The 15,770-nt window shown below is 52.1% G+C and overlaps 1 protein-coding gene across 2 annotated transcripts in view; it reads left to right on the top strand.

The window, feature by feature from the left end:
• The window catches only part of COL13A1 (collagen type XIII alpha 1 chain), a 201,382-nt gene that overhangs the window by 88,116 nt on the left and 97,496 nt on the right, over window positions 1-15,770 (top strand). Inside the window, exons 11-16 of one of the 2 annotated variants that reach the window (XM_029060872.2) lie at window positions 6,526-6,552; window positions 6,659-6,685; window positions 7,403-7,429; window positions 9,193-9,249; window positions 14,806-14,922; window positions 15,626-15,667. In XM_029060872.2, coding sequence (XP_028916705.1) covers window positions 6,526-6,552; window positions 6,659-6,685; window positions 7,403-7,429; window positions 9,193-9,249; window positions 14,806-14,922; window positions 15,626-15,667 — 297 coding nt within the window. The remainder of the gene's footprint in view (window positions 1-6,525; window positions 6,553-6,658; window positions 6,686-7,402; window positions 7,430-9,192; window positions 9,250-14,805; window positions 14,923-15,625; window positions 15,668-15,770) is intronic. The other variant, XM_029060873.2, reaches the window with a different exon arrangement.

The raw sequence follows: 15,770 nt of genomic DNA, 5'->3' as shown, positions 1-15,770 counted from the left end.
TCCCGGGCCCGAGCTTTTTCCTCTAAGCCACAGTGTTTCTCAATAATACTACTAATAAGACTTGTGATATTAAGTGCCGAGCACTGTACTAAGCACTGGGTAGAGGCAAGATATTCAGGTCTCACATGGGGTTCACAGTCTAAGTAGGAGGGAAAACAGGATTGAATCCCCATTTTGCAGATGAGGGAACTGAGGCACAGAGAAGCGAAGTGACTTCCCCAAGGTCACACAGCGGGTAAATGGAGGAGCCGGGATTAGAACCCAGGGCTCAATTATCCAGTTACTTTAGGCCAGGAAAACATCTCCCAGAAATAGCTAGGCAATAGGAATATGAATTATCAGGATGATCTGCATCCGCAGACACGCCGTGTGCAGGTTGGTATTAAGGGCTTGCCGGCTTTGGCTGGAGAACTGGCAGGCATCTAAAATAACAACAGTAATAATAATGGCATTTATTAAGCACTTACTATGTGCCAAGCACTGTTCTTTGCGTCTGAGCACAAGGATAGACACACTCCAAATGGGGCTCGCTGTCTTAATCCCCATCTGTAAGAGGCTGGGACTGGGAAGTGTAGCCCAGTGGACTGTAAGCTCTTCTCTGTAATGATAATTAATAATAATAATAGTACTTGTTAAGCACTTACTATGTGCCCAGCGCTGTTCTAATCGCTGGAATAGTTATAATAAGGTAGCCAGGTTGAACATCGTCCCCTGCCCAACCTAAGGCTCACACTCTAAATCCCCATTTTACAGATGCAGCGTGGCTCAGTGGAAAGAGCCCGGGCTTGGGAGTCAGAGGTCATGAGTTCGAATCCCAGCTCTGCCACCTGTCAGCTGGGTGACTGTGGGCGAGTCACTTCACTTCTCTGGGCCTCAGTTACCTCATCTGGAAAATGGAGATCAACTGGGAGCCTCACGTGGGACAACCTGATGACCCTGTATCTCCCCCAGCGCTCAGAACAGTGCTCGGCACGTAGTAAGCGCTTAACAAATACCAACATTATTATCATTATTATTATTATTAAGGCTCACATTCTAAATCCCCATTTTACAGATGAGGGAACTGAGGGCCAGAGAAGTCAAGCGACTTGCCCCGGGTCACACAGGGGACATGTGGCGGAGCCGGGATTAGATCCCATGACCTCCTGACTCCCAGGCCCATCCTCTGTCCACTAAGCGATGCTGTTTAGTTTGTACGGACACCACGACTGGTACGGTGTTTACCCACTCCGTCGTATCATACTTTCCCAAGAGCTCCCTACAGTTCTCTGCGCACGATAAAAATACCAGTGCTTGATAAGGAATCAAAGCATTCTGGGGAAGGGAAGGTCCAGGTTCTGACCCACTGACGCAGTTTCTGGTCATGAGCAAAGACCAGAATGTCTTTAATGTCCGTTGCTCCCGATTTCACAGGTAAGCAGGGACTCCAGCCGAAAGCTGAACTTCTCGCCTTCTCCCCTTAATCCTCTGCTTCTCCCCAGTTTGGCAACTCTGTCAGTTACACCACTATCCTCCCTGTCCCTATCCCTGTACGATTCCGGACTCCTACTCAATTCCACACTGTTTCAGCTCTCGAATTCAACTCTCAGATGGCTAAATCCAGGCAAGTCTTCCTCTAAAGCCTCTCCCAGATCCGTCTCTTCCTCTTCACCTAAGCCGTTATCGCCCGGTTTCGAGCTCTTGTCATAACACGATTGGACTGGCATTTTGGAAGCAGCGTGGCTCAGTGGAAAGAGGCCGGGCTTCGGAGTCAGGGGTCGTGGGTTCGAGTCCCGGCTCTGCCACTTGTCAGCTGTGGGACCGTGGGCGAGTCACTTCACTTCTCTGGGCCTCAGTGACCTCATCTGGAAAATGGGGGTTAACTGTGAGCCTCACGTGGGGCGACCCGATGACCCCGTGTCTCCCGCAGCGCTTAGAACAGTGCTGTGCACATAGTAAGTGCCTAACAAATACCAACACTATTATATTGACCCCCTCGCTGATCTCCCTGCCGCTAGCATCTCCCCCTTCAGGCCTCACACCACAGAGAAGCAGCATGGCTTAATGGAAAGAACACGGGCTTGGGAGTCAGGTCGTGAGTTCTAATCCTGACTCCGCCACTTATCAGCTGTGTGACTTTGGGCAAGTCACTTAACTTCTCTGTGCCTCAGTCACCTCATCTGTAAAATGGGGATTAATAATAATGTTGGTATTTGGTAAGCGCTTACTATGTGCAGAGCACTGTTCTAAGCACTGGGATAGACACAGGGTGATCAGGTTGTCCCACGTGAGGCTCCCAGTTAATCCCCATTTTACAGATGAGGTAACTGAGGCGCAGAGAAGCTAAGTGACTCGCCCACGGTCACACAGCTGACAAGTGGCAGAGTGGGATTCGAACCCATGACCTCTGACTCGAGGGACACCCTGATTACTCTGTATCTATTCCAGCACTTAGAACATTGCTTGGCACACAGTAAGTGCTTAACAAATGCTACCATTGTTATTATTATACTGCTCTTCGGATCGTCTTCCAGAAACTTTATTCAGCCTGCAACTCTCCATTCCTCCATTGAGAAGCAGCTCGGCCTAGTGGAGAAAGCACAGACCTGGTAATCCGAAGGGCCTGGGTTCTAATCCCGGATCTGCCACTCGTCGGCTCTTTGACCTCGGGCAAACCACTTAACTTCTCTGTGTCTCTGTTACCTCTTCTGTAAATTGGGAATTTAGATTATGAGCCCCATGTGGGATAGGGACCATGTCCAACCTGATTATCTTGTACCTACCCCAGCTTTTAGTAAGCACCTTACAAATATTTTTTTAAATCCTCGAAAATCTCCAAGGAATGCCCATCTCCCTCCGCATCAAACAAAAGCAGCGTGGCTCAGTGGAACGAGCCCGGGCTTGGGAGTCAGAGGTCACGGGTTCAAATCCCGTCTCTGCCACTTGACAGCCGGGTGACTGCGGGCAAGTCGCTTCACTTCTCTGTGCCTCAGTTCCCATATCTGTAAAATGGGGATTAAGACTGTGAGCCTCACGTGGGACAACCTGATTACCCTGTATCTACCCCGGCGCTTAGAACAGTGCTCTGCACATAGTAAGCGCTTAACAGATACCGACATTATTATTATTATTTTCCATTGGCTTCAGGGCCATCCGCCAGCTTGAGTTGTTTGCTCCTCCCATTCTCACCTTCCAACTGTACCCGGCCCTGGACTCACTCACACCCGGACCCCTTCGTCCGATTATTCTCTCACTCTAGAACTCCATTCCTTCCCCCAGATGTCCTCGTCTTAGCCTTCTCGTCTTGTCTCATGCCGTCAAGTCGTCTCCGACCCATAGTGACGCCATGGACGCATCTCTCCCAGGACGCCCCACCTCCATCTGCAATCGTTCTGGTAGTGGATCCAGGGAGTTTTCATGGTAAAAACATGGAAGTGGTTTGCCATGGCCTCCTTCCATGCAGTAAACTCGAATCCCCACCCTCGACTCTCTCCCATACTGCTGCTGCCCAGCACGGGTGAGTTTTGACTCGTAGCAGATTGCCTTCCACTCGCTAGCCACTGCCCAAGCTAGGGATGGAATGGCTACGCTTCTGCTTGACTCTCCCTCCCATAGTGAAGACCGGTAGAGGACTGGAAACTCTCCAGGCGCAGGCCTGAGAGGGGGTAATAATAGCAATAACGATAGCATTTGTTAAGCGCTTACTATGTGCCGAGCACTGCTTTAAGCGCGGGGGTAGGTACAGGGTCATCAGGGTGTCCCACGTGGGGGATCACAGTCTTCATCCCCATTTTACAGATGAAGTCACTGAGGCACAGAGAAGTCAAGTGACTTGCCCAAGGTCACCCGGCTGATCGGTGGCGAAGTCGGGATTAGAACCCACCACCTCTGACTCCCAAGCCCGTGCTCTTTCCACTGTGCCACGCTGCTTCTCGTCGACCTTAGCCTTACCCTCTTAATATCCCTCCTCCTTCAGTAAAACTTCTCAATTTATTCCCAACACCTCAAATCATATCAAACCAAGCCGCAATCCCGAGTACAGATGCATTTATACCATGCTCAAGATTTACATGTATTCAATTATTTGTTCTGATTCATTCTGATTTTTCACCTGGACTGTATCTATCCCTCTCCTTATCTGATCTTATTTACTTCTACTTGTGCTATTTATAAATATTTTGTTTGCCAGTCTCCTCCATTATTAATAATAACAATGTTGGTATTTGTTAAGCGCTTACTATACGCAGAGCACTGTTCTAAGCGCTGGGGTAGACACAGGGGAATCAGGTTGTCCCACGTGGGGCTCACAGTCTGAATCCCCATTTTACAGATGAGGGAACTGAGGCACCGAGAAGTGAAGTGACTTGCCCACAGTCACCCAGCTGACAAGTGGCAGAGCTGGGATTCGAACCCATGACCTCTGACTCCAAAGCCCATGCTCCTTCCGCTGAGCCACGATTGTATAAGCTCCTTGTGGGCAGGAATTAATCAATTAACCAATGGTATTTATTGATCAGGTAGCTATGTGCAGACCAGTGTACTGAGCGCTTGGGAGAGTGTGAAGTACAGGAATGGGTCTTTGGCTTGCTTATGCTTTCCCAGATGCTTTGTACCGTACTGAACGCTCTGTAGAGGCTCAATAAATAGCACTTTACCGCTGGAACAATAATAATAACTGTGGTATTTGTTAAACACTTACTCTGTGCCAGATGCTATAGTAAGCACTGGGATAATAATGATAATAATAATGTTGGTATTTGTTAAGCGCTTACTGTGTGCAGAGCACTGTTCCAAGCACTGGGGGAGACACAAGGGAATCAGGTTGTCCCACGTGGGGCTCACAGGATACAAGAAAAGCGGGTTGGGCAGTCTCTTTCTCACATAGGGCGCACAATCTTCACCCACATTTTACAGATGAGGTAACTGAGGCACAGAGAAGTTAAGTGACTTACCCAGGGTCACACAGCAGACAAATGGCAGAGCCAGGATTAGAATCTAAGTCCATCTCCCTGGCCGGTGCTTGATACACTAGGCCACAGCTGGAAGCATTCCAAGCGCTTAGCACAGTCCTCTGCACATAGTAAGCGCTCAGTAAATACTATTGAATGAGTCCCCGTTGTTCACTGCCCCTGACGTGCAGGACCACAGCTGGGTGTTGTGAAGGAAAGAATCCTCAGCTAAACGCTGGGCTGAACACCCTCCCCAGAGCCTCGCCCGCTTCCCCAGGGCCTTAGCCTCTTCCCTCTACCCCCTGGTGCCCCCCCCGCTCCTTCGCCTTCAAGAAAAGAATCCCCATGAGACACGTTCTTCCCTGAAGGACCCACCTCTGCCTCTACCCAGACTCTCTCCGGTCGGTCTCCCCTCTTTCGCTGCAACGTCTTGCAGCGTGCACGCGGTCGTGGGTGCGAGAGCCAACAGAAAGGGAAAGGAAGATACTAGCTCATTGCGCCTTGAGCCAAAATAAAGTTTTCTGTCTCCCTCCCCCGGCCCCTTGTCTTCCTCATCGTAATCTATCAAAATAGGACAGGCTGCCGAGCAATTAGACTCCTGTTTGGCTTGGCATGAAGGCCTGGAACCGTTAATTCAACACCACTGTGCAAGGTGATTGTCTTTCCCTGTTTATTGTCTACCTCCTCCGCTCTCTCCCCCACTTCTCCCTCCCCCTCGTCTCTCCTCCTCCTTTCCTTTTTCCCATGCTGTCTCTTTTCTCCAAACTCTTTTCCCTTCCCTGTTAACCTGCTCCATATGGGAAGCTGCAACGTGGAAAGAGCACAGATCTGGGAGTCAGAGGACCTGGGCTTGATTCCCAGCTCCGCCACTTGTCTGCTGTGTGACCTCGGGCAAGTCGCTTAACTTGTCCGTGCCTCGATTTCCTCATCTGTAAAATGGGGGTCAAACCCTACTCCCTCCCTCTTACACGGTGAATCCCATGTGGGGCAAGGGCTGTGCCCAACCTGATTATCTTGTACCTTCTTCAGCGCATAATACGGTGTTTGCCACATAGTAAAACCTTAATAAATATAATGATGATAATACTGATAATAATAAAGCTGTCCAGTGTGTCCAAAGCCGGCTGGTCAACCAGTTTGATATGCAGAACCTGACTCACTGCCTATAAGTATTTGGCATTTCTCAGGAAAATAAGAGGAAAGCTGAGAGACCTCCAGTGGTTTGGGCCAATTAGAGACACAGGAAAGGGTTGGGGAAGGACCTTTGAAAGGGAAAAGGTCCAATTCTGACCATGGGTCACATGGGCTGGATTCTTTCACAGAAATCTGTCACACATCCCAGCCAGCGGTCCCTCTGAAATCTACGTATCAACAGGGAAAAATCAAGGCCCCAAGAGCAGAGCGAGGCATCCACTTCTTTGCAGAGAACGTTCTCCTTCTTTGTTACTCCAAAGGATTCAGAGAAATGTCCAGAAAACCTTTCACTCTATCTCCCTCAAGAGTAACAGGATCATCCTCTCTGGAGCTTTCTATTTCTCTCGGTTTTGAATGCCCGCCCTTTTCTACAATTGAACTGTGTGTCCATTTCTCCCCCTAGGGCATAACTGGTTCCAAGGGGCAACCGGTGAGTCTCGTAATTGACCAGCTTTTTCAAGCCAACTCTGGTGGGCGGTGGGTCGGAGGTGCGTTCTGCTTCCTGTTTACTTACTTTCTAATCCATTTCTTTGCAGGGACTACCAGGACAAAAAGGAGAAAAGGTAACTCTGATGGTGGTTTTCCAGGCTTTCTTTTTTTTTTTTTTCAAAAGAAATATAAAACCAGCTCACGGGTAGAGAAATGACCAAAGCATGATGTCCTGCCGTCTCTTATTGGTTTTCTGGCAGGGAATCCCCTGCCCAATTAGATTAGGCCAGTTTGCCGCCCCAAACAAGGCTTTCCTAACTGCGAGTCAGCGGGTTCTCCAGGTATCACACTGGGCTTTTTTGGTGAGTCCAACATTTAAAAACAGTGATTCCTCAAGGCCTTGATTAGAGTCCCCTGTAGGGGAGCCCTAAATGCCTGAAAGTGGTCCAAAGAAACTACCACCCTGACAGAGAGGATAAGAGAGAGAGAAAAGAAGAGGGGAGGGGGAATAGAGAGAGAGAGAGAGAGACAGAGACAGAGATATCCTGATGCCCTCCAGAATGTATCTCCAGCCAGGGAAAATGAGCCGAGGACTGCTGAAGCTGTCGGCATAGGGAAAAGGAGTCCCAGAGATGCAGCAAGCATAAGTCAGGGAGAGCTCAAGGGGCTTGCACACTTCTGATGCCAGGAACTAGGAAGGCAATTGTTTGCTCTGTCCTTGTGACCCAGGGCAAGGACAGGCTTTGTGCAGTGTCTATTGCTTGAGGGGGGAAGCTGGCTCATTAAATTGTCAAGCCACAAGGAGGTGACCGCATCCCACCAATCTCTTCTCTTTCCTTTTCCTTTCCCAGGGTCAATGTGGGGACTACCCGCACAGGGTAAGCGTATCTCTCTCTTCTTCTCCTTAGAACTTCCTGTCCATCCTTGGGGCTGACCTTTCCTTCCCGTGTTGGCAGGAGGGTCCGGTACTCTGCTCCTCCCTGCAGTAGGGAGGGGTGAGGCCCGCAGCCTGCTATGCAAAGGGGAGATGTCTCTCTAGGGTGGGAGTCCAGGACTGAGCGTACCCCAACACTCCCCCCACAACCCTCACCTCCACCCCCAGTGACCCAAGTGGGTCGAGTCAAAGCTGTACCAGGAGGACAAGAACACCGAACCTTCCCATCCCCATCTACCGTTGGAGCCCAGGCACGGATGAGGTGGCCAGAGGAACGCCTCCCCTCTGCCACATAGGGGACCCCTTTTTACTGCTTAGCCCCGGCTCCCCATCAGTCAATCAATGGATGGTATTTGCTGAGCACTTACTGAGTGCAGAGCACTGTGGTAAGCCCCCGGGAGAGTACAATAGAGTTGGTAGATGCTGTCCCCGCGGTGGAGAGGAATTATGTTTATAGAAGTGATCACTCGGTGGATTTAGGATAAAGGCATCTCCCTGCCTACCTGCTAGATGGACACACACACACATATATATACACACACTCCCTCACGCACACTTGCTTCTCTGTTATTCCTGTCCTTTGAGGCATGCGCTGCTGACAGGGGCAGGGAGAGCAGATCATGGGGGCTTAGTGAATGGGTGTGTGCTGGTGAGCAGAGATTACCCGTATGGAATCCAATCGGGGCCCAAACCAAAACTAGAAACAGTCCTTTGCCCTGATAATTCCCTGGGGGCCGGAACCCATCCCCTCGGCCAAAGGAGGAGTGGGGGCGGGGGAATGGCGAGGGGAGGCGTTTTTAGAGAAGTCCCTAGACAGTTAGATTTGGGCTCTGGCCCCAGACTGCATGAGGGGTATGGTGGCTCTGGTGGGAAGGCTGGGTAGAGAGAGAGTCCACCTGTTAGTGGCATGTGAATGGTGTGAGTTCAGGGAGCATGTGGCAGGGGGCCGGGGGGTGGGGAGGATGGGGGCAGGGGGGTGGCGTGGGTTCCGGCCCCGTTACCATAATAGAAGGTCAGCTATGTTTATTTAGAAGGGTCGGCTCACACGATTGTTACGCTTTAAAAAAAAGTAACAGAGAAAGAAAGGGTAAGACGAAAGAAGGCCGGCAGTGATTGCCCCAGCTGAAGTCTGGGCTCTGGGATGGTCTTAGCTCCATACCCAGCTTTCGTAGGTCAAGGTGAACTGGGAGGAGAGACTGTCCTGATCCGAGAGCATGAAGAAAGACCCCCTCAGGCCCCATACACTCATGTGGGTACACACCCATGCGGGTGCACCCAAACACGCTCCAGATTCACTCCATCCTTCCATCCCTCCCTCCAATTCCCAACTCAGGAAGCTAAGTCCCTACCATCCTCCCCTTCAAACTGCATCTCTGTTGAAGATTGAATAGGGAGAGCAGCATCCGCTTGGCAACCGTTCAGTTGGACGGTCCCTTTTCCGGGGACTCCCCATCTCGGGGTCTACAGAGGCTGAGGAAAGGGGTGTTTCCGGGGGAGGGGTCGAAAGCTGGGGTCTCCTCAGGTCTTACCCCCCTGGGGCTCTCCCCCCTCTCAGCCCTAGGAGTCAGTGGGTGGCCCAGACCGCTGAAGGGGTAGGGGGTGGGGCTGAGGTGAAATCGAGAAAACCGGTCGACGCCTCCACGTGTGGTGGCTACCCCTTTTTGACTGTGCTCTGTGTTGCTGTGTCTCCAATGTCCTCCCTGCTAGGACTCCCTCAGCAGTACTCTGGCAGCCCTGCGCTCCAACCAGATCCTAACCCTGAAGGTTTGTGGGCCCGCGGCCGGGCCTGACCCCGCCTCGCTGTGAACGATCCAACATTGCACGTTTCCTGGCCCGCAGAGGGGCGGTGGGGAGAGGGAGTTGCGTCGGGGGTTGGGGAGGAGCCTAGGGAAGAAGCGGGAGAAGGAGGAAAGAGCAAGATCAATTCCTGTAAGTCTGTGGGGCCTGGAGGTAGTGGAACTATCTAGGAATGTCCTTCTCCTCCAATCAGTGAGGACCCAGACCTGACTGACTGGACAAAAAGGTCAATCCAGGCACAGGTCAAGGTGAAATGAGAGAAGTCACTGCCCTACCACAAGAACGTGAGGAAAGTCCTCAGAGCTTTTAGTGTGTAAACACACACAGACCGGCACACACAAATACCCACACACACACACTCACTCCCTTCCCTCCCCAGCCCAGTTTATCCCAAGTAATGACCAACTGAGTAGGTTCCAGGTCATGACATCACTTGATTCTTCCCCCCGATTTCCTTCCCATCCCTCCAGCACTCCCCATGGATTTCCCCAGATTGCAGTCACTAGGAAAAGGTTCAAAGCGACCCCACCTCCGCTTCTATTTCCTTCTCATTGCACTCACTCTATCGATCCAGCAATCGACGGTATTTATTGAGTGCTTCTTGCATGCAGAGCACCAAACGTGCAGTCCACTAGAGTAAGTAGTGCCCTCAAAGATCTTGACTAGCAGGAGAACCCAGACCTTAGCAGAGATTGTTCTGGCACACGAACGGCAGGGTTATCATCTCCCACCTTCCCCTTTCCCTGCCACCGCTGCTGGAAAGATTTATCCAGGGGAGAAGGAGCCCCACTGCTTGGAGTCCAATCAAACTGACCCAAGTCACGGGGAATTCACTCACCCTCGTTCCCTGCTGCCTCTCTGCCCTGTGCTCCTCTGGGACATGGGTCCCACCAACCTTCCCAACAGGGGTGAATTTTGGCCTTTCATCTTCTCATGTTTTTACACCCACAAAGCCAGAGCAGTGTAAAATATCAATTTAGGTCCCTCGCGAAATTCAACGACACCTTAATAGCCTTCCCATCCCACAATCTGCTGTTGATCGTGGTCCCTCCCTGGACTGGTTAACCTCAAGCAGTGCCCTCCGTTTAAACCCGAGGAAGGGCAGGGCCATGGTGGTGCAATACTGGGATGACGTGTTCACTTTACAGCAAGGCGGGGTCCTTGGCTCCAGCAGAGCCACGTCCGAAGGGTGGGGAAACATGGGACCGCTCTCCTGAGGAGACCCGGGGGTAAACCTCTCTGCTTGGAGTGCGGAATCTGATGCGGAAGCCAGTCGTCCAGTCTTTCAACCAGTCAGTAGTCAGTCCATCAGTTAGCCGGCCAGCCATCAATAATAATAATGGTATTTGTTAAGGGCTTACTATGTGCACTGTTCTAAGCATTGGCATAGATACAAGGTAATCGGGATATCCCAGGTGGGGCTCACGGTCTTAATCCCCATTTTACAGATAAGGGAACTGAGGCACAAAGTCAGTAAACCAGTCAGTCAGCCAGTCAACAGTAAATCAGCAAGCTAGTCAACTTATCATCCTGCCAGTCAGTCAGCCAAACGGTCAGTCAACAGCAGTCAATAGTCAGTCCATCAGTCAGTCATCCAGCCAGTCAGTCAGTCAATCAGTAAACCAGTCAGCCAGCCAGATGGTCAGTAGTCAGTAAACCAGCCAGCTGGCCAGCCATCCAGCCAGTCAGTCAGCCAGCCATTCCGTCAGTCGATAATTAGCCAACCAGGCAGTCAGTCACTAGTCCGTCAGTAAATCAGGCAGTCAGCCAACCAGCCAGCCAGTCAGGCCTCAGACAGACAGCCAGTCGGTCAATAAATCAATCAGCCAGCCAGGCAATCAGTCATTCAATAGTCAGCCCGTCCATCGGTCAGACAGCCAGCTAAGTCAGTCAGCCAGCCAGCCACTCGGGGACATGTTCCACCTGATTATCTTGTATCTACCCAAGTGCTTAATGCAGTACTTGGTACGTAGTCCAGACTTTAAAAATACCATTATGGCTATGATTATTATTGATAAAAATAATAAACTGATACTGAGAAGCAGGAATCAATCCCGGTATAACTGGGCTCAGTCAGTCTCTCCCCAAATGCAGATGTCTTGGAGAGAGGGGAAAAAAAGGAAGACGATGGGGCTGGACCAAAAGGGATGATTGAGCTGGATTTTACTCTGCGCCCAGGAGATCTGAGTTCAAAGTTGATTGCTGGAGCTGAGCAGGCCAGGATCACCCAGCCAAACAAGGGGGAGAATCCCCTTTTAGTCTGGGAATTCGGTACGGAGGGATGGCCCCCATATGGGGCAAGAGGGCAAGGTTGGGTGGAAGTTCCGGGGAGAATTCAGATAGGCTGGAAGGAGGGAAAGAGAAGGGTTTTAAGGGAGGAAACAGAAAGATATTGATGAGCACAGCCAGGAAAGGGTTGATAAATATTACCCGCAGCAGAGCACTGAGGTTTGCCCGGTGGTCCCCTACAGGAAAGTGATCCTCCTCAAAACCCTTCACTTCTACCTCTCCACTGTGATTTATTCTCGTTAATCTCAATCTCTCTCTGTCTCTCTCTCTTTCTCTCTCCTCCTCCCCACCGATTTTTCTTGATTGATCTGCCCTTCTGTGACTCTTAACACCCTTCTGCCTGTGGCCTTCGGCCTTCACCCTTTGATCCTCGGTCTTCTTCTCCAGCTGTTGCCTCTCCTCAATTCAGTGCGACTGGCTCCGCCCCCAGTCATTAAAAGACGCACCTTCCAGGTAGATGCTTTCTCTTCCTTGCCTGTGCTGTGCATCCTGGGCATCCCGAGGGAGGGGTTTCTGAAGGATACTGGCAAAGCCTGGGGCCCTCGAGTCGGGAGGGTTGTGTGGGTGGCAAGAGTCAAGAATCAGTCCAGGGAAATTAACTGTGACTTTAAGAGCGAGAAAGGTGAAGAGCAAAGTGTCGGAGGGAAGGGTCGGGGGTGGGCAGGGATGCCAGGGCAGTGGTGTCAAAGGGTGTCACAGGATGGAGCCTCTCACTAAAGCCGGGGGGCAGGAGTCGGGGTGGGGGGTGGTAACTGGTTGCCGCGGCAGTAGCTCAATCTACCTAAAAGGTTGATAGAACCCAGGGCTGGGAATCAGAGGCCCCGGGTTTTGATCCCGGCTCTGCCACGTATCTGTTGTGTGACCTTGGGCAAGTCACTTAGCTTCTCTGTGCCTCAGTTCCCTCATCTGTAAAATGTTCTCCCTCCTAATTAGACTTTGAACTCCATGTGGTACAGGGACTGGTCCAGGACGATTAACCTGCATCCCCCTCAGCCCTGGACAAATAGTAAGCATTTAGTACCATAATTATAATAGGACCCGCTCTTTGGCACTCACTGTCCAGAGGAGACAGGGTGGCTGAAATGGAACAAAGCAGTCCTGATTTTGGATACGACCGTCGCTCCGGATGCCATTTCCACTGCATCCTGGGCGTGGATCTTTCTTCTGAATAACCAGGCAGCTAATGAGTGTCCAACAGAACAGTAAAATAGCTGCAATCAAAGGCTAAAACTCCAGCCACATCGGATAAGCGTGTTATCTGACCTCGCGCTGGGCCATACCCATTACAGAGCCCAGAGGGCCTTTGTGGGCTGGAGGTATTCATTTAAGCATCATTCAGCACTAAGCGCGGATGCAAGCTCACAGACTCTGCTGGGTGAGGGAGGTGCCAGGGAGATTCCAGACCCTTCGTACCACCCTCTCCTCCCTCCCCAGACATCCACCCTGGCTCGGTTCTGGAGCACTCTCTTCCACCTCATCCTTCAGGGCGTCCTCCAGTGGATTCTTCAAAATCCCTTCCGATCCTGCAGCCCCGGTGCTTCCTTGGGAACGGGTGGGGGGAGAAGCCCACAGAGAAGGGAATGAGCCAAACCACCCTATCCTGGGAGCCACCACTGTCGCCTAAAGAAACCAAATATTCCAGGGCAGCTGGAATTATTGGCTAAAGAGGGGCCGGCCTCGTTCTAAAAATTTCCTTCTAGAAACAAACACGCATTTCATCTGCACGTGCCATGTGCATCTTCGGTCTGTGGTTAAAAAGAGAAGCGGGTCTGCAGTGGCACAACAAGTTGTTAATGATGGTAGAGAAGCAGCGTGGCTCAGCGGAAAGAGCTCGGGCTTGGGAGTCAGAGATCGTGGGTTCGAATCCCCGCTCTGCCGCTTGTCAGCTGTGTGACTGTGGGCAAGTCACTTCACTTCTCTGTGCCTCAGTGACCTCATCTGTAAAATGGGGATGAAGACTGTGAGCCTCACGTGGGACAACCTGATTCCCCTGTATCTCCCCCAGCGCTTAGAACAGTGCTCTGCACATAGTAAGCGCTTAACAAATGCCAACATCATTATTATTATTACCCCAAAACTCCTTGAATCTGCCTGTAGAGAGCCTTCACCTGGAGAGTTCACAGCCCCACGTGGACGTAACCTGATTCGTCTTTCCAACGTTGCCGGGACTTGGCTACCTGCCTCACCCCAGCTCTCCCTTGCAATCCCTGTTGGTTAGAAAGAGACAGGTCCTACAGCCTGTGCCAAAGCTGAAGCTAATGTTACCTATCATGGGGAGGTTACCCGAGGGGGCTGGGCACTATCTCAGCCCCTGCCTTCCCTGAGCCCCGCTCCGCTTCGAGCCAGGTGCCTCTCTCCCAGGTTGGCATCGAGGTCGTCGTAACGACTCGGGGGAGGTTGGGTGGGAGGAAGCTCTTAGAGGTTCCCAAAGGGCTTGTGTCCTCTGATGACTCCGGGAATGTGGGTGGCGTGCCGGGATTCTCCCTTGGTTCACTGAACTGCTTCCAGAGGGGGCGGAGAACTCAGTGGCTCAGCTGGTCAGGTAAAAGGGTCCAATCTGAGGTCGGGGTTACCAGAAAGCAGCAGGAAGTGACTAGGCTGCTTGGGGCGTGAGGCCCATCTCCCCAGAGACCATGGAACAGTAATTATTACATCCAAATCTCTGCATTTCCACTGCTCCCCTGGGCGAGATAAGAGTCCTTTTGGGCCCCAGCTGCCTCTGGGATAGTATCTGTGGCACAGTGGGACCCCCCTGCACACATACGTGTGAATGTATACGTGCACGTGAGTATACACATACTTGAATATCCATCAAGCGGCCCTCTTCCTCCCCTTCCACTGAGCGGATGGAACTGCCCCCGGCCATGATCCGGATTCAGGCTGCCAGGGGTCTGGACCGCTGCCTGGGCAGATGGTGTTTAGGGGATTCCGGGGATCAAGTGCCGGTCCCCCAGGCCAGTTTCTGGAAACTTCTCCTGTCCAAGGCCCTAGTGATCACCGTAGCCTGCTCTCTTGATTTCCTTGGCTCTCTTCTCCCTGTGCCACCGCCCACTGCATGACCGCCGCCCTCCTCACCGTCACCACCATCGCATTCATCATCGTCACCGTCACCGACGTCCTCATCCTCATCTGATGGGTGGGCTGGGGCTCGCTCCCCGGGTGCATGGCGCAGCACTGGCTCAATAGCTGCCGTGGTGCTGCCTTCAGATGACTGCTTGTTTCCTCAATTCCCAGGGTGAACAGGGGCAGGCGGGCATCCAGGGACCACCAGGACCACCCGGGCCTCCCGGGCCCTCTGGACCGATGGGACCTCTGGGGAACCCCGGACAGCCGGGGCCAGTCGGGCCCCCCGTGAGTGTCTTTTTTCTGTCCATCTCCTTCCCTCCTGATGCCCATCCCCTCAGGATTCCCCCTGGAAATGTCCCTGCAGACTCTGACCCCGGGATAAGCAGGAGGAACCAACGCCCTCTCCTTGGCACTGGGGGAAACCTGGAGTCGGGAACAGCCCTGCCTAGCCAGGATGGGGCCAAGGCAAGGGAAAGGTCAATCTGGCTCACTCCGGCCAGACCAGATAGGCAATAGGATGTCTGTGAGCACTCCCTCTGTAGGCTCAGCACAGGTTCCAGAATACCTGGCTGTCCAGCAGAACTCCAGAATAGGAGACAGGGTGAGGTGTGGGGGATGGGGAAGACAGACCATTTGCCTCAGAAACCAGCCTCTTGGCTTGTCCAGTTAATTGCTATGAAAGCATGTGTTGGAGGCTGACTGGCAGGAGTGTCATTTCCCCTGCTCCGGGCCTTGCCACATGCCAGGTTAGGCAGGAAGTAACAGTCAGCCTGCCACTATGCTGGCCTCAGCAGAAAGGGGACTAAAAAAAGCCTCCCCCCCTCCCCCAGAACACCTTGGAAGGAAGTGGCGTCTCGTCTGAGTCCCGAGGCCCAGTCAAAAAATCAGTCCATTGGCACACTGGTGATCGAGGGGGAGGGGACGTGGGTGGGAAGGATCAGGGTCCCAGGATCTCCGTAACATGTGAAAGGTTTCTTTCCTGCCACAGGGCAGAGCAGGAGAACCGGGGAAGCCGGGCAAAGATGGAAAGGTAAGTGGGCGTCAGTTTCTGGGCCCTCTGAGCTGTTTCAGGGTTGCGATGGCAGGCATGGAATCCTAGAATCTGGGGAACGGAAGGGACTCTGATAATAATA

This window comes from Ornithorhynchus anatinus, chromosome 3 (genome assembly GCF_004115215.2).
Source record: "Ornithorhynchus anatinus isolate Pmale09 chromosome 3, mOrnAna1.pri.v4, whole genome shotgun sequence".
Lineage (NCBI taxonomy): Eukaryota > Metazoa > Chordata > Mammalia > Monotremata > Ornithorhynchidae > Ornithorhynchus > Ornithorhynchus anatinus.
This window is presented reverse-complemented; position numbering and strand designations above follow the sequence as displayed.